This window comes from Empidonax traillii, unplaced genomic scaffold, assembly GCF_003031625.1.
Source record: "Empidonax traillii isolate 1590-97213 ecotype Southwest subspecies unplaced genomic scaffold, ASM303162v1 scaffold38:size1800464, whole genome shotgun sequence".
NCBI lineage: Eukaryota > Metazoa > Chordata > Aves > Passeriformes > Tyrannidae > Empidonax > Empidonax traillii.
Genome location: NW_020955231.1, coordinates 483,746 through 506,169, shown reverse-complemented (window position 1 = coordinate 506,169; position 22,424 = coordinate 483,746). Strand labels below are relative to the sequence as shown.

General features: G+C 42.0%; 1 protein-coding gene across 9 annotated transcripts in view; it reads left to right on the top strand.

The window, feature by feature from the left end:
• The window catches only part of PAX2 (paired box 2), a 100,544-nt gene extending 78,222 nt beyond the window's left edge, over positions 1-22,322 (top strand). For 3 of the 9 annotated variants that reach the window (XM_027878067.1, XM_027878066.1, XM_027878065.1), the window contains exons 8-11: positions 7,575-7,784; positions 11,506-11,607; positions 17,534-17,620; positions 19,524-22,322. In XM_027878067.1, the coding sequence (XP_027733868.1) occupies positions 7,575-7,784; positions 11,506-11,607; positions 17,534-17,620; positions 19,524-19,645 (521 nt within the window). In that variant the 3' untranslated portion in view covers positions 19,646-22,322. Of the gene's footprint in view, positions 1-7,574; positions 7,785-11,505; positions 11,608-17,533; positions 17,621-19,504 lie in introns of those variants that run through there. The other 6 variants (XM_027878075.1, XM_027878069.1, XM_027878070.1 and 3 more) reach the window with 5 other exon arrangements.
• The last annotated feature ends 102 nt before the right edge of the window (positions 22,323-22,424 follow it).

Genomic DNA, 22,424 nt, shown 5'->3' with positions numbered 1-22,424 from the left:
AATTGGAATTACTGACATAAAGGTGACTTCCTATGTCTGAAAAACATAAAAACCCCAGTACTTAAACAGCATCTGATTTCTATGAAAGTTTTCAAGAAAGCTGTGATGCTAAAGCATGGAGAAAACATTGGATAAACACCTGGATACAAAATTTTTCTGAAATGGTAAACAATCTTTTGAGAACTTTAGCCTCCTTCAAGGTGAAGAAATTATTTCCTTCCTTACAGATTAGTGAGTAACTGAAGAGAATTTTGTTCTGTTCAATAACCTGGTCATTCAAAACTAAGAAACAAATTAGGATTGGGAAAAGCAGGAGCATTTATTTTCCTCAAATTAAGTGAATTAAGTTGAGTGAATTAAGGTTGGTGTGAAAGGATGAGATCTATTAGTTTTAAAACAGGGTTGTGAAATCAGTTCAAATTCCTCCTTATTATCTGTCTTTTCCTTCATTTAATGCAAAACCTGCTTAGAAAAGCTGGCTTTTTCTGTTCTAGATTATTTAGGAAGTCACGGAACTTGTGGTCATTTTATTTAATTAGCATGAATAATTACAAATACTGTTTTTAATTTAATTCTAATTTCCATCCAAATATAACTTGACACAGATCACAAGTAAAAAGCTAATAATCTAATAGAGTAATAATATGGACTCATCATTCACTATTTTCCATATAATAATATGTGAAGACAAATTATAATAAACAACATAATTACTTAAATAAATGTGTACATGATACAGTCCATCTACTTAGCAAAAACTGAAATAACCATGTTTACTGTAAATTTTGTATTTTTCAAAATATTTGTTACCACCCATAAAATTCAACCTTTTAGAAAACACAGTGGAAATGTAACACAAGTTGATCCAGCTTGCTGCTTTAAAGCATGACTTAAATTGATTGTTACATCCAGTTGCACTTATATCATTATGCTGAGAGGGGGAGCATTTCCTCCCCTTTTCTTTGTTCGTACTGGGGAAACTTTCCTTTCTTGTTCCAGTCTACTTTAGCCTCTGACACAAGTGAGCAATGGCCCTGGTCAGGGCTTGACTGAGCTGACTTAGGAAAACCTCTTTAGCAAATGGCCAGGGGCCCCAAATTGGCTTCAGTGATGACAGATCCTACAGATGCAGATCCGTACTCTGTGGCAAAGTACCAGGGCTGCAGCCACCAGCAGTCAAACAGCCTCTTGGGCACACCTCTGGATGCCCCAAACGCCCTGAAAATGGAAGATGATACTCATTCGTGTAGCTGTTACAAGGCTGTTACTATCCTGCCTCACCAAAATGAAGGAGGTATTTTCTGTGAACAAGCCTTCTTGTTCTGTGAACAATATTTAAGGTGAGAAATTGGCAACAGCAGAAGTCCACAGGACCTCCAAATTTAATCAACTGAATCCCCTCCTTAAGAGGAGATAATATCTTTTTATCTAGTCAAGGAATTTGGAAAGGCAAAAGGTGTTACTATTCTTCTCCAGGACCAAATGGGTGAGAGTGACAGATAGTCAGATGAATGATTCCTGGAACAGACAGGAATAGCAGGCAGGGAAAGAAATCACATAAACTATTTCCATTCAATCCATTCAATGCATTCAAAGTAAGTTTCACTGACAATAACTTTACGATGCTGAAGAAGGCAGATTGTGGGCTTGAAAGGCATACTGAACTGAGAAACCCAGAAAGCAATGGGCCCAAAAGAAATAATATCTTTGCCTTCCTTAAATTAGCATTTAAGTGAACAATAGCAGTGAATGACAATAATGTCATATAATGACAATAGCAGTGAATGAACATTCCCAGCCCAATTTTCTTCAGCAAGAGAACAGCATTGTGGGCTGCCATACTCTGTGCTGCTGGACAAAAGCAGATTTCTTTAAAGAGAAAATAATTATATTGTCTTCCCAACAATTCAGGTTTTGCCTTTTCTTCTGGGACTAAATGAAGGATCCAATGAGTATGGCTTTGATAAAATTTTTTATGATGTAGATATTTGCCCACTGACAGCAAAGACTGTGCTTTATATCTGTGTTAAGCAACACCTGTCAGCAGATGTTAATAACTTTTGATCTCCATCAGCTGTACTGGATTTAATCAGGCCCACTGCTTGTACGGTTGAAATCGCCCACTGCAGTCTTTCAGAGAAATGGAAAGCTTACAGCAATCTTTGGCCCATCTTTTCAAGTTCAGGATTGTTGCAGGCTACCCATGAACATCTACGCTATCTTATGGTTAGTAAAATATCATTATGGTGAAACCTCAGAGTTGCCTACAATGAGGACTATGTGAAAAACTAATGTTCTCTAATTGCATTTCCCAGCCTATATTTCAAAACCATCTGGTTTAAGAGGTAATATTCAAGTCCCAACCCACTCAGGAACAAGTGTATGCTACACTTTAAGGCAAGGAGAAACGGCCAAATCTGGTGGGCTGGGACTCAAGAAATGATACAACAATATAAAATTCACGAAACTTCTCTGTTTGCCAAGTGCATAAGTTGCACAACTTTCCCCCCCATGCCCATGTCTTTAAAGCATATCTTCCTTCATCTGCTCCACTTGCAAACAAATGTACTTGGAGCCACATGCAATTGACTTCAGTGGAGTTCTCAAGTGGTTAACCAGTACTCAGCAGTATTCAAGTAACTTCAAAGAGTAAGTCTACATCACAGGTCTACTGGAAGCTCCGTGTTTCAGCCTGTACGAAGACTGTAAGAATTTTTTCTTCAAAGGAACATACAGAGTTAGCAGGTCAGTTTACTCTGAGAGCAGCAGTTAATTAGATCAGACACAGTTTTATAAAATCCAGTTTTGTGAAAAAAATAGGGCAAATAGAATTCAAAACTTGACATGTGATGTGATGCCACAACAGTGTCGACTCTTGGGGGAAAGCAATCCAAGGTTGTTTCTTTAAACACGTACTTCAACAATGAAATGGGCTAAGAACACAGATGGATGTGTGCAGAAACAGAAAATAAACCTGAACACACAAGGCTCATTCTCCAGTCAAGAGGAAGACAAAAAAGGTATAAGGAGAAGCAGATTAGTCTTTGCACACTTTTCAGTTCTTCTAGCATAGGTCTGTTATGATCAGAGAAGGGAAAAAAATAGGACAGTCTTTACCTTCAGTGCAATTTGCATAATGCCCTTTCCCCAGAAAAACTAGAAAACTAAGAATAGAAAAAGTGGTTCTCATGACCTGACAGAAGGAAAAAACTAACTATATGTTACATCAGTCCAGTTTGGTCTTTTGTATGGCTTCTGGAATTTGAGGCAAGATTCCCACATGGGATAAAGTGATGTTACTCCACTGCCTATTGTGTAAATTCACCAGTCCATGAGTTTTGAGGACCCAGTCCCATTCTGTTTGTCACAACAAAACTTTTTGAAGGAATGGAGAATAAAAAGATGTTTCAATGGTGGGTACAAGCATAGGATTCAAAACTCCTGAGATAAGATTCAGTTTTGGCACAGGGTTCATATATGAACTGGGGTATGTCTTTTCTGGGCTCATTTCCTCATAGATAAAGTGATCCCTAAGTGATGCTGTAAGGATACGTGTTCTAAAGGGTGGGGCACTGGGGTCATACAAATATTTGATAGAGACCTCAGGAAAAGATGAAGAACAGAAAACATTGTCCAGATGTGAATAGTGTTGAGTGGGTGTGTACAAGCCATCCCTTATGCATGGATGTGCCATCTTGGTATTCTCTGTTTACTGTAAAGAAAAGGAGCATTGGATGCAGGTAGCTTATCCTCCAGGAAGTTAGCAATGAAAAACAAGCAGCTTATCTAGTCCTGCAACCCTCCCTGCTTCCCTTCCCTTCAGCAGGAGAGAGCATGATAAAAGAGAGAGAGCATGAGTCTCTGCAGGAACTCAAAGCTGTGAATCTTCCTCTCACCCTGTCTGGCCAAAATCCCTTCATTCACAGGAGGAATTTAGGCCAGGGATCACAAGTTCTCACTCTCCGCCAGAATAACAGAGGAGAGGGTTAGAAAGGAAGAAAAACAGCCATAACTCAGAAAGTACAGTCAGAAAGAGAGGAGTAAGAGATGCACAAAACATGGTTCTCTAATATGTTTTCAGCCATATCCCCACCCTGCTGACTCTTTCGAATTTCCCCCACCAGGACAGTAGGAGATTTTTTTTTTTTTTTTTTTTTTTTGGGGGGGGGGAGCTTATAAACAAGGATATTGTTTGTCTTTTAGAAGAAGAAAGACAGATATGTTGGAGTTTGCTGATGCAACCTTACTGAGGAATGCTCCCAACAAGACATAGACAAGCCAGTATGGCACTGCTCCACAGCTCGCTGGCAGTAGCAGGATTTGGGATAGGAACCGGCAAGTTCTCCATCATAAATACAAAAAAATTACAGAATGGAGAAAATCAAAAGTGAAAACAAAAGAGGTGCAGCTGAAGTTTGAGGTGGTTAAAATGAAAAATGGGACTGTGCCATTCACAGGTGGATAGATAGATCAATCAATTGATCTCGTCTACACTGACACACTTTGGAGCTATAATTCACTGCTGGGGCAATTATTCCAGCACAGCGGTGGCAGGAGCTATATCAGAGACAGAATTCAGGTGATTTTAGTCAGGGGAGAGTTGGACAACAAAGGAGTAAAAAATGGTAAATACCATCCATCAGTAAAGATACATGGGATATAAGTTATGTCTGTGCACTTACAGAGTGTAGAGAGACAGATAGACAGATAGATAAATAGACACATAAAAGTCTGAGTTTTGGTTGTGCAATCATTTGCTGTCTGACCTTATACTCTCCTCCTCTCCACTACTCTTAGAGAGAAAAGTGTTTAGCATTATTGCGTCCAGGTCTCTTTGCCATGTTACTGCTGACTCCTTTATCCCGCCACACTGAGTAAGTGCTTCTGCCTCTGGAAGGTGCGAGGAATTTTTCTTCATAAGCCTTGATGTGTTCAAGAGAGGGCTGGGCTCATCTCCACTGTGAGTCTGACAGGGGTTTTAACAGCCTCACAACACCAGGACAAATAGCTCCCGGTCCCTTAACTCTTCTCAGATTTGCAAGGCAAGGCCCAGCACTGTTGTTCCCATTGCAAGGGCTTTATACAGTCTTTCAGGCTGAAATCCTCTCTGTGGTGGCTGGGCAGAGCGGAAATCCAGGGGCTGGATCAGATTGGCCTAATGCTACAGCAGCTTAAGCGGTCTGTTTTACCAGAGATTATGGTTTCACTTACACAGAGCGCCTGAAAAATGCTGCGGTTTAGGAAGGATTATAGCTGAAAATTCCATGCTTTAAAAGAGAAATAAAGCAGGGGAGGGACTAGGAAACCCAATGTGCCTGGGGGCTGTGCAAACAGGATTAACCTCTGCTCATAGCACCTCTTGCTTCTGCCCACCCACGCTTCCTGTGTCCACCTTCTTCTCTGTCCTTTCCTTCCTAGCAGTTCCCCACACCTGCTGTCTTTTGTGTAATACAGAGAGCTGAAAAAGGAGTCTGGAAAATGCCCAGGACCAAAGTGTCTCTAGTTTATTTACGTATCACTGTCAAATGGCTTCCTTGAAAAATATCACTTCACTTGCAGCCTGCGAAAGCCGGGGGAACTTTTGGCCCTCTGCCTGCAGATAGATCTATTCATCCAAATTATCTTGTATCAACATTATTTGGATAAAGGTTTCAAGCACTCCCAGAATGCTGGTGGTGACTCTGCCTGTCTGGTCTGAAGGTAAATATGTGAACTCCTTGCCATCTGATGACAGAAGATGCAGAAGAAAAATAGCTTTGGGGGTTCTCCATCTACAGAGACTGGCACTGGCATGTGAAGGTTCACTAATGTGATTGTAGGACAGTGTATAGTTGTAAAAAGCAGAAGTTTCACACTGATGTGCTGCCTACTCTGGTGACTTTCATTAACTATACAATAAAATCCAGATACTCCAACTTCTGTTCTGCATATCCTCCACTAAATGTCCCTGCCAAACAGAGCTTCCTAGCAAAAAGGAAAAGAAATTAAACCCTCACTTAGCGTACCAGAGACTTCACATAAGTAAACTAAATAAAGAGGAACCATACACCTTTTGGCCAGGACCGATCCTTCCCAATAGACTGAAACATGAACATATGTCCTTACTGCAAAGGAGTCTTGGTGATCAGAGACCTTTACTGGCCATCCAGGTCAGAAGTACTTGGAGGAGAACACAGATGGCAAACTATCATTTTTGCCAGGTAGCAAACCGTTAGGAAACAAATATCTCAGGATAAACAGCATTCACAGATAGAAACTGCCCAGCCCTTTATTATCTAGGTGACCACTATGGCCTCTCAATAAGATGCCTAGATTTAATTAAGCCAGTTCTACATTAATGAAGTCAGATTTATGACCTAATTATAGGTCACATTTGTATTTCTCTGTATAAACCAAAACCACCAAGAACTAACTTATTTCATAGGCCATTGGCAACACTTGCTATCACAGTAAAGAGATGGCTTTCATTTATTGGCATTAATTTGCTTCCCTGAGGATGGATGGTTTGCTACATGATTTGGATAGAATCTGATCACAGTATCTATGCTTTTAGGTTTTCAAATACAGCATTCTACTACTGCTGTCCCAACAACAGTGGTTGTTCTAGAGTACTTATGCTTTAGGTCACAGAGTTCTCCAATTCCAAAGCTTCCTACTCAGCAGCTGAGTTAGGAGCAGTTGCAAAGCTGTATCTATTGTGCCTATGCAAATCTGCACATCAGAAATGGAAGTCCAATGTAAACAACAATGAAAATTAGACCTTTTATAAGTCCCCTACATTTTCTCTCCTCCATTATGTCTCTCTGTCAAGGTATCTATCTGGCAAAATTATACTCTGCGAACAATCAATTGGTTAAATCTCCAAAGTGTGCCACTGTGACCAAGATCAATCGCTTGATCCATCTGTCTATCCACCTATTAATTGCACAGTCCCATTTTTATTTTAACCACCTCAAACTCCAGCTACACCAGTTTTGTCAAAGCCTTCATAAAATTTGGCTTGAGAAGCTTTGACAATTACACTCAGCAACCTGTTTAATAGGTACTCATAGCAGTGCTGCTCTCCTAGGGAAGGTTACCTTGAGTTTGAAGAGAAAAATGGTATAATTCCTTGAGCCAAACTGTGTAAGTATAGCATCTTCATGTGCCCTCAGCCAGCAAGAGAAAGCAACAGGAAAGGGAGCACAAAAGCTTCAGAGCATTCTTCTTCCCAACCCTATGCTTCTTCCTGTCCTCCTGCATGTTCCCTCCCTCACCTCTCCTTTTCCTGCATCCCATCCCTCCCATCTGCCACGGCACTCCATTCCCCTCATCTCCTGCTGCCCCTGCAGAGGCATCCCTGCAGTCCAAGCCTAGCCCCCAGGTGCATTTACTACTGTTGTCTCAGCACTGGCTCCTCTGATCTACTCCTAACCTTTTTATTTTTGTTTTTGTTTTAAAATTAATTTCCCTGTAGATTTTAACCACTCCATTTTCATTTACCCATTTTGTTCTTCCTCTCCTCCCTTCCCCACCCTCCTCTTCCTTCCCCTGTTCCCTTTGTCTGTCTGTGTCCATCCCTTACCCTACCACAGAAAACCTCTCCTCTCCCCTCAGTATAAAGCAAGAGCCTCATGGAGCCTCTCTCACCCCTTTCACCCCCACCACGCCGGTCGGCTCTGGGCAGGCTGATCTTCAGCCCTTCCACATGGCCCTTTCAGACGATGCGTCCACGCCCTGCTACAGTGCCTTCCTTCATCATGGTGCCCACTTTGGGCAGTCCAGCAGCCAGCCTCTGATAGCAGGTAACTGGCCTTGGCCACAAACCGAGTGGGGATGCTGTAGGCAAGGGGTTCAGTTTCGTCTGACGGGGAGGCCAGTAAATGCTGCAAGCTCTTTGAGTGCAAGTGGGAACCAGAGCAACCATGTTCCAGGTCTGCCTATGCAGCCTATGTTCTTAGCTCCATGAAGTCACAGTAAGATTTCATTCCTGTTCTTCCTTTTTCAGAATGAAATGGGAAAAGAAGCTGTAACTACCTAGAAGTGACTGGGTGTCCCAGCTGGATGGGTCTGGGACTTAGTATAGAAGCACTTGTACAGCATAATCCTGTGTTTCCTCAATAGCTATAATGTCCTTGAGTACTGTAGGCCCAGCAAAGGTAATGTGTGCTAGCCTAACAGGGATGATAGCAGCTTGAAGATCCTTGCCAGGTCTAGACCTGCCTGGGTTATTCAGCATGGGTTGTAGCTACTAAGTCAGATAAACATACAGTAGTTGGTGAGCACTGCCACAGCTATGCTGTGGGCAGTATTTGAGTCATCTGCTTCGGGAGTGTCAGTATGAGCTGGTGCCTTCACGCAGCAGACCAAGTAGTTAAGAAACCCAGCATCATGTATGAATGCCAAGAGCAGGAAGGGTGTGTGAGAGACTGTAATGTTTTACAGCCAAAAAATACAGACCTGACGTAGGTGGCCTTTAAGGCAAGACTAGAAGTGAAGAAATAGGTTGCAGAAGATGGCAACACTTACGAGCAGCAGGCGGGAGGGGACCATGGGCAGGAAGGACAAGTTTCAGGTAGGTACTAAGGGAAACTCCTGACCAAGGTGACTGAAGCAACATTGCTGTAGAAGTTCAAGGGTGACTTGGATGAAATAGGTAGTATTATCTTAGGTGACCACTGACCACTTTTCAAAGGATGTAATCTGGGCTTTTGCAGTACAGACAAGTCTTAGTGCAGACCACAGTTCCTAAATAGTAAAGAAACATATCTTACCTCTGCCTCCTTCATGTTCCTTTATTATTTTTCTCTTTTGACCTAACATCTTTCCTTTCTATTGTCAAGTAGATTTCCATTTCTAAACCTCCATGTAGGAATACAGAAAGTAACATCACAGAAGATTTGTGTTTATAACATCGGCTTGGTCCAACCTTACCGCAGCCAGTAAAAGCCCCTGAGCTCTGGGCATTTCCGAAGCCAAGAAGTCTCCTGACAGACTCTCTCCAACAATATGGATCTTTGGGGATGCTGTCATGACCATTCTCTAGCATAGAAGGCCCTGTGTTTCAGGAGAGGGACCTGCCTTAGGACTTTTATAGGGAATTAGACATGGGGCAAAGTGTTCAAAAAGCTCAAACAATGTCACAATGATTCAGATGCTGTTTCTCACTCAGAAGGCTCTTGAAGGAGGGATAGTGATTGGAGTTGGAAGCATGTTATGAGCTAGCTTTGACATAGCCTTGGAGTACAAGCATTTAATAATCCTGTCTACCTGTTTGTAATGAGAGGAGGTAATGGAAGGGACCTGCTTATATATAACAGCATTTTAAGAGCCTCTGTGTGGGACTCCTAGTGATGTTGCTGATACAGTACTTGTTTGTTATCGTCTTTTTCAAGACTGGGATTTTGACAGACGATCACTTCCCAGCAAATTTTCCATGCTCAGTTTTGAACATCAACCTCTTGCACTCATGTCTGAATAAAAACACAGGGGCATATGTGCATACATCAAGTAGCCGAGTGAGTGTATATGTGTTCCCAGCTGAATGGAAGTGTCAAAATGAATTAATTTTGCCTGCTGCTACATAATGTTATCTTTAACTTTTCAGTGACACTGCTTTCTCACTCATCACCTGTTGTTGTATCTCAGGCTAGTCAGTAAATGAAATTAAAAGAACAAGAATTTTAAGCATAAAAATTTCTTGCCTTAAAAGAACGGAAGAAAAAAATAACTACATCTAGTAGGCTTTATTCATGCAGCTTAACACACAGCTACAAATCACTAAAGGAATGATGGTGATAAATGAGTAAAAGAGTGTAGAATATAAATCCCTGAGACATTACATATTTATTTTTATCGATATCGGGGAGTGGCTGGAAAATGGCTCAGCCATTCCCTGGGAGTTCTATGCCACTGTCTAAGAGGAGGTGAGCTAGGAACATCAGCCACTGATCAGGAACCTCTTCAGGGAGAAAGAATGAACTTGCATTTCTATCTTCTTGAGTAAATCACCTCAGAAATCTTTAGTCAAGACCTATGGAAGCAATGACACTGATTTAACCTACCTCATGCCAGAGAAACTTCCTCCCTTCAGGTTAAGCTCCGTGCTTCTCAGTTCTTGCTTTGCCTTGTAACTGTTATTTATCTCTGATTCCCCAGCCAAGGTTCATGATTGTTCCAGGGCCTGCTTTATCAGTTACCAGTCTGCTGCTAGTAGAGCTAAACCAACTCTTCTTCTTTCCTTGGTGTATCCCAGCACAGTTCCAGTGACTCCAGTATTGTTAATGGGCTACATTTAACCTGTCACTTCCAAGGCAAATCAGACTCCTGCCCTCCAGTAAGAACAGACAGGAGAGATAAAATTTAACAAAGGAACAACAAATGGCACAAAATTCCTAGTGAGCTACAGTTCACCCAGGAAATGTGAAAGGCTCTGGATGCCTGGAACAGGCTGACGTCTCAGTAGGCACTGTTGGAGGTTGAGCTGTAAATCTCTCAGCAGCTGTGGGGGAAAGATTATCTTAATTTATTTAGTGCTCTTTTTTTTATTTTGGTTTGGGGTTTTTTGTTTTGTTTTGTTTTGGCTTGAAACTCCCAGCAGCTTCTGAGATTATTTTAGTTCATTTAAATGCAATAAGCACTAACAGCAAATGCCCTTCTGGCTGGCCCATTTTCAGGCTAACCAGTCCAAATGAGGAAATGCCTCTGGCATCAACCAAGAAGCCCCCAGCTGCACTTCCTAAGAGATGAAAAATAAACTAAATCAAACACCCAGTCCACACCCCTCTCTACTTCTTTGATGGTGAAAAGATATTACAACTTTAAGTATTACAAACAAAAACTCATACCTGTGATAAAATGAAGTGAGATTCAAACTAATTTGCATGATCCTATTACTATATACAGTACACCAGCACTTGGAAGGAGTCCAACCAGTACTGGTCTCACGCTAAGCACTGTGCAAATGTACTAAAAGTGTGGCCTTGCACCAAAGAGTTTGCAGCATAAAAAGAAGCATAGAGAGGTGAAGTGACTTGCCTGAAACCATCAGCAGGTTAATGACAAAGGTGAGAAGAGAGACGGGCACAGAAAACTCCTGGATCACTTTCCAGTGCCTTGCACATTGATCATGCCCTAAAGCAACATCACCACGGTTCTGGAACTGCATCCATTGCATATAGACAGGACCTCAGCTACTTTGGCAATGAATATGCTGCCATTCTCTCTGCAGATCAGGGCCATTTTGATTTAGTTAAAACAGATCCAAAGTGTACAATGAAACAAAACAAATTTTTTTGAACCTCAAAAAGCTAAGTTTTAACATCCATCCTTACAGTGTGAGACCAAAAGTGCCACAATCCTCACCCAGAATTTTCAGTGGATGGACAGCACTTATATAAGAGAGGCTGCACAGTAGTTGCCTATCGAGCTGCTAGTCATGTGACAGTGGGACAGAAGCTGATATCAAATCAATATTGAAAGATCTTATCTTTACTGATCACCTCTCCTGATTCTTTCCCCTTCCAGGTCGTGATATGGCAAGCACCACCTTGCCTGGCTACCCACCCCACGTTCCCCCAACTGGACAAGGCAGCTACCCAACCTCAACTCTTGCAGGAATGGTTCCTGGTAAGTCAGCTGCCAGACCTCACTAATGGTGCACACATGTTCGAACAGTATACCAGCACTGCAAGAGCTTTCACAGCTGGCTTGGCTATTGCTTTGCTGACATGAAGAGCTATTCTTTTCATAAGGAAATCATCAGGTGCCTATAACCAATGTCGCTAACAACCCTTTTTGTAATGTATCTCTTTCCCCCTAGTAACTGATTCACTGCTGCTAAGGGCAACTAGCGAGCTATAACCTGTGGCAATTAATTGGTAATTAATTAACCTAGTATTCATTAACTAATGTAATTATTTTCCAATGACCTATGCAGGTTATTATGCACTGCTTATGGCTCAGGATATTCACCTATCCACTAACTTAGCGTAACAACTTACCTTCTATCTAAAGCCATGGCATCAAACTGAAAATTATCAATGGTAATTTAATACCTGTAGTTTTTGGAGACCTACTGTCTATAGCCTAAACTAGCTAAGAACTCAGCAATGATTAACAGCATTTCAGGAGAAGCCAGTTGTGCACTTTTAACAACCAACTACTTACCCACCTTCTGTTTGTAAGATTGTGCCTCCAGTCCAAGAAACTATCTACCTAATCCTACATCCAAAGGCAAACTGTTTCTTTGCTACCCAGTGCCTTTGGAGACATACCTTATCTCAGCATATGGATTCTCTCACCCTTTAGGGAGAAGAGAGGACCGTTTACTCTAGGGTTTCTTAGGGTTGAAGAGTTTCTTACCTCAGGTTCTATTCCCCACTCCTCTGATGACAGTTGTGCCCAGGAGATGAACAAAGAGACAGGATTTTCATTTCTCAGACATGGCAGCTCAGAATACAGAACTTATCTGCCACTGATTTCTGCTTTTGCTATGGCCTGGGGTTGTGAGTTGTGGTGATTAGGGAGCAGGTACACAGTCCATTCTGCAACCTCTGCTTCTGAACGGATGAGTCCAGAACCGAAGCAGCAAAAGTTGGGGACAGAAAGCTCTTATATTACTATCATATGATTTGCCAGGGCTTATGAGTGGAAACTTAACCCTCATTCAGATCTTGCAACAGCTAGCTGAATGAACACAAACTGCAGGGGGGGTAGTGAAAATGTCACTAATAGGAAATGTTTTCAGGTCAACGTCTTTAAATGACAAATCATAGAATCACAGAGTGGCTTGAGTTGGAAGGCACCTTTAAGATCATCTAGTTCCAAACCCTTGTCATAAGCAGGGACACCTTTCACTAGATCAGGTTCTACAGAGTCCCATCCAGCCAGGCCTCGAACACTTCCAGGAATGGGGCATCCACAAGTATTCTGGGCAACCTGTTCCAGTGGCGAATTTTAGGACATTCCCTTCTACATCCTTCTAGAGGGTTTGGCTCCGGAATCAGAGAAGCAGTAAGACAATATATATCAATTAACACACCACACTCCCACAAACACACACCAGTAACAGTAGGTAGATTCAGTTTTAAATCAGTTAAAGGTCAAAATTTACAGGAGGTCATGGTGTATAGAAATTATTAATAATACCAAACTAACTGGCTCTTTGAGTAGAGACTTCTAAAAAACCAGGTTCTTCCCAACTTCTAACTGTTCTCAACTGTTCAGTGGTTGCTAGGTAAGTTTAGTGTCCTCATCACAAGGATGACAATGACTTCTAAACTGGGACAAAGATTTTAAGACCACTAATCACAGGGGTCACTTATCAAAAAATAGGGTATTTTAGCTCTTTGATGTGGAGGTTGCTTATCTATAAGACAGCAGTGTCCCAAAAAACCACAGAAATACTCCCAAAAAGAAAAGGAACAGAATTATTCAGGGGGAAAAAAAAACAAAAAACAAACAAACAAACAAACAAACAAACCCAAAATCCAGTCAAATGGATATATTTACATTAAATCTGATGTCAACATTCAATCAGAGGAAGTTTTTCCAGTGGCCTGCCTGGGCACCCTGCAGTAGTTACTGCATCTTTCAACAGAGCATCAAGTTCTGGCTGTTTCAGTCATACCCCACTGGTCAGACCCAGTCAGGAAGCCCTTCTATTCCTGTCTTCTAATGTGACCAAAGCCAACAAGATGAAGATAAAGAGGCTTCCTGGGAAGACACAGAAGACTTGGTTTTAATGGGTCACACTGCAGATCTCTGCAGCCACTACTCTGTGTCAGGGGCCATCAGGGAAAGTCTGAGGAAGCGTTGAAAATAGAGCAAGCATGTATTGGTACTTTCTCAAAAGATCTCCCAGCCTCCAACTTGCAGCTAAGATACTTCCTAAGCCAGACCTAGTATATTTCTATTTCATATTAAGTAAGTACCCTGCATCAGTTTTCCCTCCACACACTTAAACAATGTCTCCTGAACCCATATAAGCCTTTAAATCTACTGCAACCTATGGTAAGAAGTTGTGTAGCTTAACTACATATTTTGTGAAAACTATTTCCCATATTTGTTCTGAACCTGCCACCTGCTAGGCTCACATCATGCCTCATCGTTTCTGTATTGGAAGACTAAACCAACAAGATTCAAATACAGATGCCAAGAAATACTGTTAGTAAAGATTCCCAGAGCACAGACTGCATAGAATATAGGCCTCATGAGATCGATCCTCTGTGCTTGCTTGCAACCTTTGTTAAGAGTCCGGTTTGAATAGAGAAAACAAAATAGTGCCAGTGGTTTGTTACAGGCCCTCGGGCCGTAAAGGATCAGGGGCCAGTGCTCTAAGTACACTGGAAACAAGAAGCCAGCAAGAGGACCACTCAGGAAGTATCTTTAAGAAACTTATTGACATGCAAACAAACCTATTATTCAGATATGAGTGAAAAAGAGAAAGAGGCTCTGTCCTCTCTAAACAAAGGTGCAGATCTAAACACACAACTGTTCAGAAACCAGATTTCTAATCCATGCAAAATTCTGATTTTTTGATATTTGTTTTCATCCTGCATTGGTATGAGGAGACAGAATCTTGAAACAGTTCAATTTGCAAACATCAGGATAAAACATTTCGGTAATGTCAACATGTTCTAGATGTCAGGACATATTAAAATAATAAAAGAATTGAAAGGAAATTAAATGAGATAAGAATGGCAAAATGAAATAGAATAAGAAAGTTGAAACATAATACTTTGTTTCAATTTGCAATAATTTCAGAACTTTTCTTTCCAAAACTCCACTGAAGCCAACAAGCTCATGCAAGACATTTCCATTTCGATGAGACAGCATTTTCCAATGGAAAACTGTTTCTGAGAAGATTGTTTGACCAGTGCTAATTAAAGCTGCTATGTTCTGCCCATGACAACCTTTCACTAGACTTCTACTTGCATAGTCTACAGAAGGGCTTGTCTCCCGTAGCAGTACATCCATGCAACATGGTCAGTGCATGCAAATACCTCTGAGGTTTATGCGGATGATGTGATAACATACATATCCTGCATTTGCCCCTGCCCATGACTTCAGGTCCCTGGCTGTAGACATGGAAGAAAGCCAGTAGTCCTGAGCAAACACTTGAAAAAGCAGGGGTTAGTCACTCAAGGAAGGATGATTCGGGTATTGTGCTACACTTAACCTACGCGTCTGAGAGTAGTCTCCTGTACAGGTAACAGAATACCTTTGATCTCTGCCTCAATTCTTCCTTCTACCCAAAAAGGTCATCAAGTTTCAGCAAACTGTTTTAGTGAAGAGAGCATCGGCTGAAGGAACTGCCGTTTACACGGAGCAGTGTGGAGCCTGCAGAGGGCCGGGGATGGCAGCGGCAGGGAGTCTTTAAACAGAATCCAATGTTGATGAGGAAATTACACTTGTTTCATTAGTGATCGGGGAAGGCAATAGCTCAGTTCCTCTTGGTCACAGTTGAGCTCAAAAGCTCATTATCCTGCTGCATGCATGCTTTCACTCCTCGTCAATAAACACTGTTTCCAGTGGCTGCCCTCCCTCCTCCCCAGCGCTCCATAGCTGTGACTCTTTCTCCTGTACTTAACCCGTGTTTAGGAACACTACAAACAATTTAGGGTGTCAACTCAGAAGATGGTGAGAGAGAAGTCTTGAAATATCAGAACAACGTCCCTCCATGCAGTGAAGTGATGTTATATGAGGCACTTCGAAAGCAGAAATTCTCATGTGGATAGTTATTCTTCTTCTCTGGGAGGCAAACACATTCTAGTATATTCCACAGATAATTCAGCAGAGATGAATCTGGACTGTGCATTGCATCTTGGTCATCTTAGCAGGTTTCTATTCCTTCACAACTAGTTGTCAGGATTTTCAGTGCAGGATGTTTCTAGCTATGGAATTATACTGAGTTATTATCATTAAAACAGTAGTTAGCAAGATCTGTCACATAAAATGAGGTTTTATGTGTAAATTAAAAATTACTGTGACTAAAATACCTTAGCAAGTTGATGGGGTTTGATGCATACTCATTTTTGCACTGATTACTTTGGTTATCACCCTGAGTTACTTTTAAACCTGGCTGGAAAGATTCTCCTCAAGTTTAAAGCAGTGTAAATCCCCTGATTTCAACAGACTTCATTACCACCATCTGAGAATCTGTGAGTTTGGCTTTAACACTCCAGTGAGGGGAGATTTGCAGAGATTACAGTATAATTAATTGACATTCTTTGGTAATTGTATCACAGGCATCCATCGCATCTTGCACTGCCTTCTTTTTCTGTTTCATGGTATCTAGCAGGGACTGACAAGTGTTTTTCAAACACTTCTGCTGTAGCAATTCCACCCCTGCCTTGGGGCACACCAGAAGCTAATAGCCACACTGTTCTTCCACTGTCCTTTAAATGCATAATGCCTTTTTGGATGGCATTAATTGTCCCCAGTCTATTGGTACTGCATTAAATTGAGGTTATGATCAGATAATGTAATGTTTTTCCTTAACAGAATGATACAGGTTTAAGTTTGGGGAGATTTATTTATTTTGAATGCAGCGCCATACCTTCTTGGCCTTCTATTTAACAGGGAGACTCAGTCCCTTCTGCACAGTAAAACTGAATATTAAAGACTTCAAATTAAAGAATATTAAAGACATTCAAATCTTGGGTCAGAGTCTTACTAGATCACAAAGCTTGCAAGTATTTTGGTTTGAGCCCATTTTATTAAATGTGAAAAGTGGAGCCACAGCACAGCTTGTCTTTCAGATTCAAGACTGTACCTAAAGCACTAATCATTAGAAAACTATTTTCTGGAGCCAGAATGCAGCAAGTTTTTTCTGTAACTCACTAAGAATAAAAGTGGGGTTAATCATGTATGAATCACTTTTCTGACTAATACCATCATGCAGAGTAAGAAAGTGATTCATTGTTTTTCCATTTTATTTTATATTAAAGTCCAACCTACTCAGAACATTTCCAAAAAGGAATGATACTCTTCTCTGCAAATATGCCATCACCCTTAGTACCCTACAAACAAAACTTAGCAATACATATTGCCATCAACAGCAATGCTAGTTCCAATGAGTTTATTGTGAGCTTGTCCCATCAAGCTCCCATACCTGGGGTCTTGACACTACTGGAGAACCTTGGATTTTATTTATAAGAAAGCTAATAGTTAAGTGCAGAAAAATCTCGCATATGTAATCCTACTGCAACTTGAGATTTGGAAGTCAGAAGACAATGAAAAATAAGGAAACAAAAAATAAACCACTTTATTTATTTTATTACTGAATTCCATTATTTTAAACTAATTTCTTGATTGTGAAGAGGTCAACTCTATGATTTTTAATGTCATGGAACATTTGCACTTAACATGGAACTTTGCACTTAACAAGCGCTGCAGGGTCCTGAAGGGCAGAGTCCCAGCTGGGCAAGGAAACTGCATAGACTAGTTTTCCTGCTGCCGTACGGATTCAGCATCAACAGTGGCTTGCTGGAATAGCAGACATAAATCTTCATTCCTAACTATATTTCACACCTTCCTTGGTTTCTTCCAGGGAGCGAGTTCTCAGGGAACCCCTACAGCCACCCTCAGTACACGACCTACAACGAGGCCTGGCGGTTCAGCAACCCTGCGTTACTAAGTGAGTACCTCTTTCCCACAGCACACCCCCAGCCTCGCGCTCCTTCTGTTTGTCTATTCGTTTTCTTTGTTTTTGCGTTTTTGTTTGTTTGTTTGTTTCTGAAGAGGGTTTTCAAGTATTTGGGCGGGTGAGAGGCTTTTTCCCTCACTCTCAGTCCAGTATTGAAATGGGTATATACTTCAAGAATGTTTTGTATCAGTTCTGAAGCCGATTCCTCTTTCATGAGACAGTTCAGAACTCAAGTTCAGCTCTGGTTTTTCTGTGAGCTGCATCCACATTTTATTACAGATTGTATCAGAAATTAAATTCAGTTCTCTTACTTTCTCAGGCTGTAATCAGCATCCTTTCAAGGCCTTATTAAAAATCCAGATGACATTTCACTCCTCTCCCAAGCTAATTCCAGAGTCAATTCATAGGGATCTATAAATTCCATAGAAGTTCTTCCTATTGGACCAGTTAGAACAGTGTCCAGAGTGGGAGATAGGCTGCATCATTAGGTTTACAACAGCCAGCAGAGTTGTCTTGCAGGGATATATATCCATCTCCAGTGACTAATATGCCCAGAAATAATAATTTTTTTTTCAGAGGGGAAAAAAACTCCTATGAGACTTTATCTTCTAACACAACACCTCTTTGCAAGGGAATAGGATGAGATTTATTATATGTAAAATAAATCAGTTGTGATTATTACCTATATATTTACTGAGATTTAACAACTGGATAATAGATGCACATTTTATTCCAGTGCTGTTAAACCTCAGTAAATGTGATCTTAATAATCAATCACTATTTAACACACATTCGATAACCACCTAGAGAAACTTCATGCCAAATGTGACCCAAATCCCAAGCAGTAAACCACTGTCATTTTGTTTCATTTCTCCGCCCCTGGTTATAAGAGTGACCCATTAGACTCTGTCACGTATGCTCAGAACATCTGGCCCTGACACTTTCCTTGTGGCTACAGATCAGGTGTGACATATTTGTGCTGCAATGTTGTTGTGGTTTAACCCCAGGCATTAGCCAAGCCCCACGCAGCCGCTTGTTCATTCCCACACCAACAGGATCACAGAGAGAGTCAGAAAGATAAAAGCTAGAAAACCTGTGGGTTGAGATAAAGACAGTTTAATAGGAAAAGCAAAAGCCACACATGCAAGCAAAGCAAAACAAGGAATTAATTCACTACTTCCCATGGGCAGGCAGGTGTTCACCCATCTCCAGGAGCGCAGGGCCTGTAATGGTTGGGAAGACAAACGCCATCACTCCAAATGTCCCCAGTTCTTCCTTCTTATCCCCCCCTTTAAATACCAAGCATGATGCCATATGGGGAATATTCCTTTGGCCAGTTCGGGTCATCTGTTCCAGCTCCTCTCGGCCTCCCACACGCCCCTAGGTTACTTGCCACCTTGGCAGGACAAGAAGAAAAAAAGGCCATGGCTCTGTGTAAGCCCTGCTCAGCAATATCAAAAACATCTCTGTTATCAACCCTGCGTTCAGCACAAATCCAAAACACAGCCCCATACCAGCCACTGTGAATAAAACTAACCCTACCTCATCCCAAACTAGCACAAAAGTTCATAGGCTTAGTCACTGATGGTCAGAAGAAGCAAAAGGATCTCCTTCCCGTAGAGGGAAATGCACTGAAATGCAGCCCTCACCTGGCTTCAACTGATTGCCTTTCCCTAATCCCTTTAGAAGCTCAGTCCCTAAATTTGTTCTTTTGGTTTCTTTTGCTTTTCTTTCTTCCTACCTTTCCTTTTCTTTTCTGTTCTCCTGTATTTCTTTTCTTAGTTTGACTGTTTGTGTTTTTTGTTTTGGTTTGGTTTTTTTTGTTTACTGTTTGTCCTTTCAACCAGTCCATTCTTCTCCTGTGTTAACTTTCAGGTTCCCCTTATTATTATAGTGCCACATCCCGGGGCTCCGCACCTCCCACTGCTGCCGCTGCCTATGACCGCCACTAGTTACCATGGAAACCACATGAAACTGCAGGGCGACAGCTTAGGCCTCCACATTGTACCTGTCTGATCACCTCCCTCATCCTGGGAAGGGTGAAGAGACCTTCTCCGTTCCTCCCCACAGTCCAGTTCCTTCCTCTTCGCCGCGAAGGCGCCGGACCAAGCGCTCACCACATGAGACTGAGACCCCCTCCCTCCCCCTGCCCTCCGCCCCGACCGCTCCCCCCACGCCGGGAACAGCCTACGGCCAAGTGGCTTCTCCTGCAGGAGCCCTCCAATGCCCCTGGGTAAAGCTCAGCCACACGAAGTCCACTTGGCTTCCAGAACTCCAGGGGGACTGGGAAGCAATGCAGCTGGCAACCATTGCCTTACAGGACCCCTTTCTGGGAGCGGTAAGGGCCAGGGAAACGGGGGAGAATGCCGCTCATGAAACACTGTTCCCCAAAGATATACTCTTCTGTGGTGGACTCTTGATGTGTGTAACCTGTGATGGTCACCCTGTTCCCAGGACAGAGGGAACAGTCTGGCTAGAGCAGAGATGGCAGTACAGAGCCCTGGCCCATCTGGCAATGAAGAAAGGACCAAGTAATGATCTGCACCCCATGAGGGGTTCTCTGTGCACCTCATCCCCACTCTCCAGCATGGATTCCCCCAGAGTTGGCTGCACCTCACAGGTGGTGACTTTGCAGGCCAGAATTGGGAGGAACCTCACACATACACCCACAATTTCTGTGACACACAATCAGCTCAGACAGGAGGATGGAGCAACATTTACAAACAAACCGACGAAGTGAAGAAATATATAAATAGATATATAAATATAACTGTGTTTTTATGCTTTGTCATGAAGGTCTGTAAAAAAGAACAAAAAAAAAAAAATCCCCAATTTTCTAAAAAACACAAGTGAACAAAACCAACAAAAAAACCAAAATAATAATTAAAAAACCCTACAAAAATAAAACTCCAAGTCCCATCCCTCCCCACCACCTGAATGGTAGACAAGTTCCTCTGACGTCTGATGCTCCTCTTTCACTCCAGGGTTTTGTTTCCTTTCTGTTTTGCACTACAATGGGATGGTGGTATTGGAGAGGATTGGATGCCAGCTCCACCCGGTCGCCTCCTCCTCCTCCCCCTTTCCCAAATCCTGTCTCTGGGGAGCAGTGTGGACAAGTCACATCTGACAAAGTTACCAAACACATCAGTTGACAAAAAAAGCACTCTGAGTCAACAAACGTTTTCCATGTCACTGGTTGGCAAACAAAGAAAACAAGCCCAGCTGCGCTCTAACTGCGCTATGTGGTGGAAAGTGTGGGGCTTCATGTGGGCCCATCTGATTGCCCTCTGGACAGCTGAGACTGAGATGGACAAATTCAGGATTGGCTGGGATTATTGCTTGGTTCCCTAGCCCTTAGCCTTCAGTCCTTTAACCTTAACCTCTACCCATGACAACTTCAGTTCACCCACATCCCAACTTTTGCAATTTTAGATATATGCCCAATACCCGTTCTCTGCTGCCGGTGACAACAGCCTCATTATCTGTGCCCAACACCTAACTTCCTAATCACTACAGCCCCTCTATACGGGCCCCCCTTCGATTCCCAGTCCATCTGCTCATACACCTACTAATTTATAGGCCCCCATTCAAATCCATATGCCTGCATCCTACCAGCCAGTCCCAACATACAGCCCCATCTTTTCATGTTCAATCCTATATTGTGCACCCTAATATTTACCCCTTATCCCAAATGCTCACCTGATGATTCTCTAGGGATTCTCTGCTCTTTTTGGTTCCCAAGTGACTGACAAACACTGTTCTGCAAAAGGCTAACTGTCAATAGAAATGCTTATTACTTCTGTATTGTCAGCAAACTCATAAATTGTTCCTTGCACTGACACTTCCTAAAAAATTACTCAAAGAAAACATGAAGGCAGCTATAGCCTGCCCCCAGGGCATCAAGTCTGCCATAGCAGATCCTTGTTGTTTTAGAGAGGTTTCAGATAAAACTCATGGGCTATTGTCCATGGACAAAGACAGGATTGAGAATAAAACCCCCAAAGGGCACAGAAATGAACAGTGGAGCAATCTGTACAGACAACATCATGTATAAAATCCAAAGTTCAAAGCCTCTGAGGAGATGTGGTAGTGGACTCTATTCTGTCTCCAAGTTTAACTTGTATGTATGAAATCCACCATCAGTAAACAGCTGTGTTGATCCCAAAGGCCCCTTTCACCTCACTCTTTTAGCCTTTGCATGGATTTAGCTGATTATAGGTCTGTGTCTTCTTTAATGGGGTGCCCAAATGATAAGGGTGTTTGGGGAGATGTTTACAGAGAAGATACAGAGCTAAAATCTGTTCCTATGCAGAATAAAATCAAAGAGGTTACTCCTGATCTGTTAAAAGTGCACACCTTACCTCTGAGTAACCTGCTGCAAATAGCAGAGTTATTACACTATCACCAAGACCAGAATTTGGCCTGTTATCCCATCTTATTCTATGAGAGAAGAAAATTCTGTGAAATTTCTAAAAATATACTTTTCACCACTCCTTCTGTTTTCCTTCACAGACATCAGATAGATGCTGAACCTTGTTAGTAACATCTCACTTTTAGTCTCTCAGTGCAAACTTTGCTCTATTTGTGCACCACCCAGATTCACTCAGCAGGTGGTCAGGGCAGAGGCAGTAAATCCCAGGACCAATAAGGAGATGGTCCTGAGAAGACTGAAGAAAAGAGACTGACACACCTCCCACTTGGCCACCTGCAGCCCAGGGGCCAGCTTGAGAAAAGCTAGCAGCTCAGAAATGCTTATTTTTATAACAGTGTTTTGCTAAACTTGAGACATGAGCTA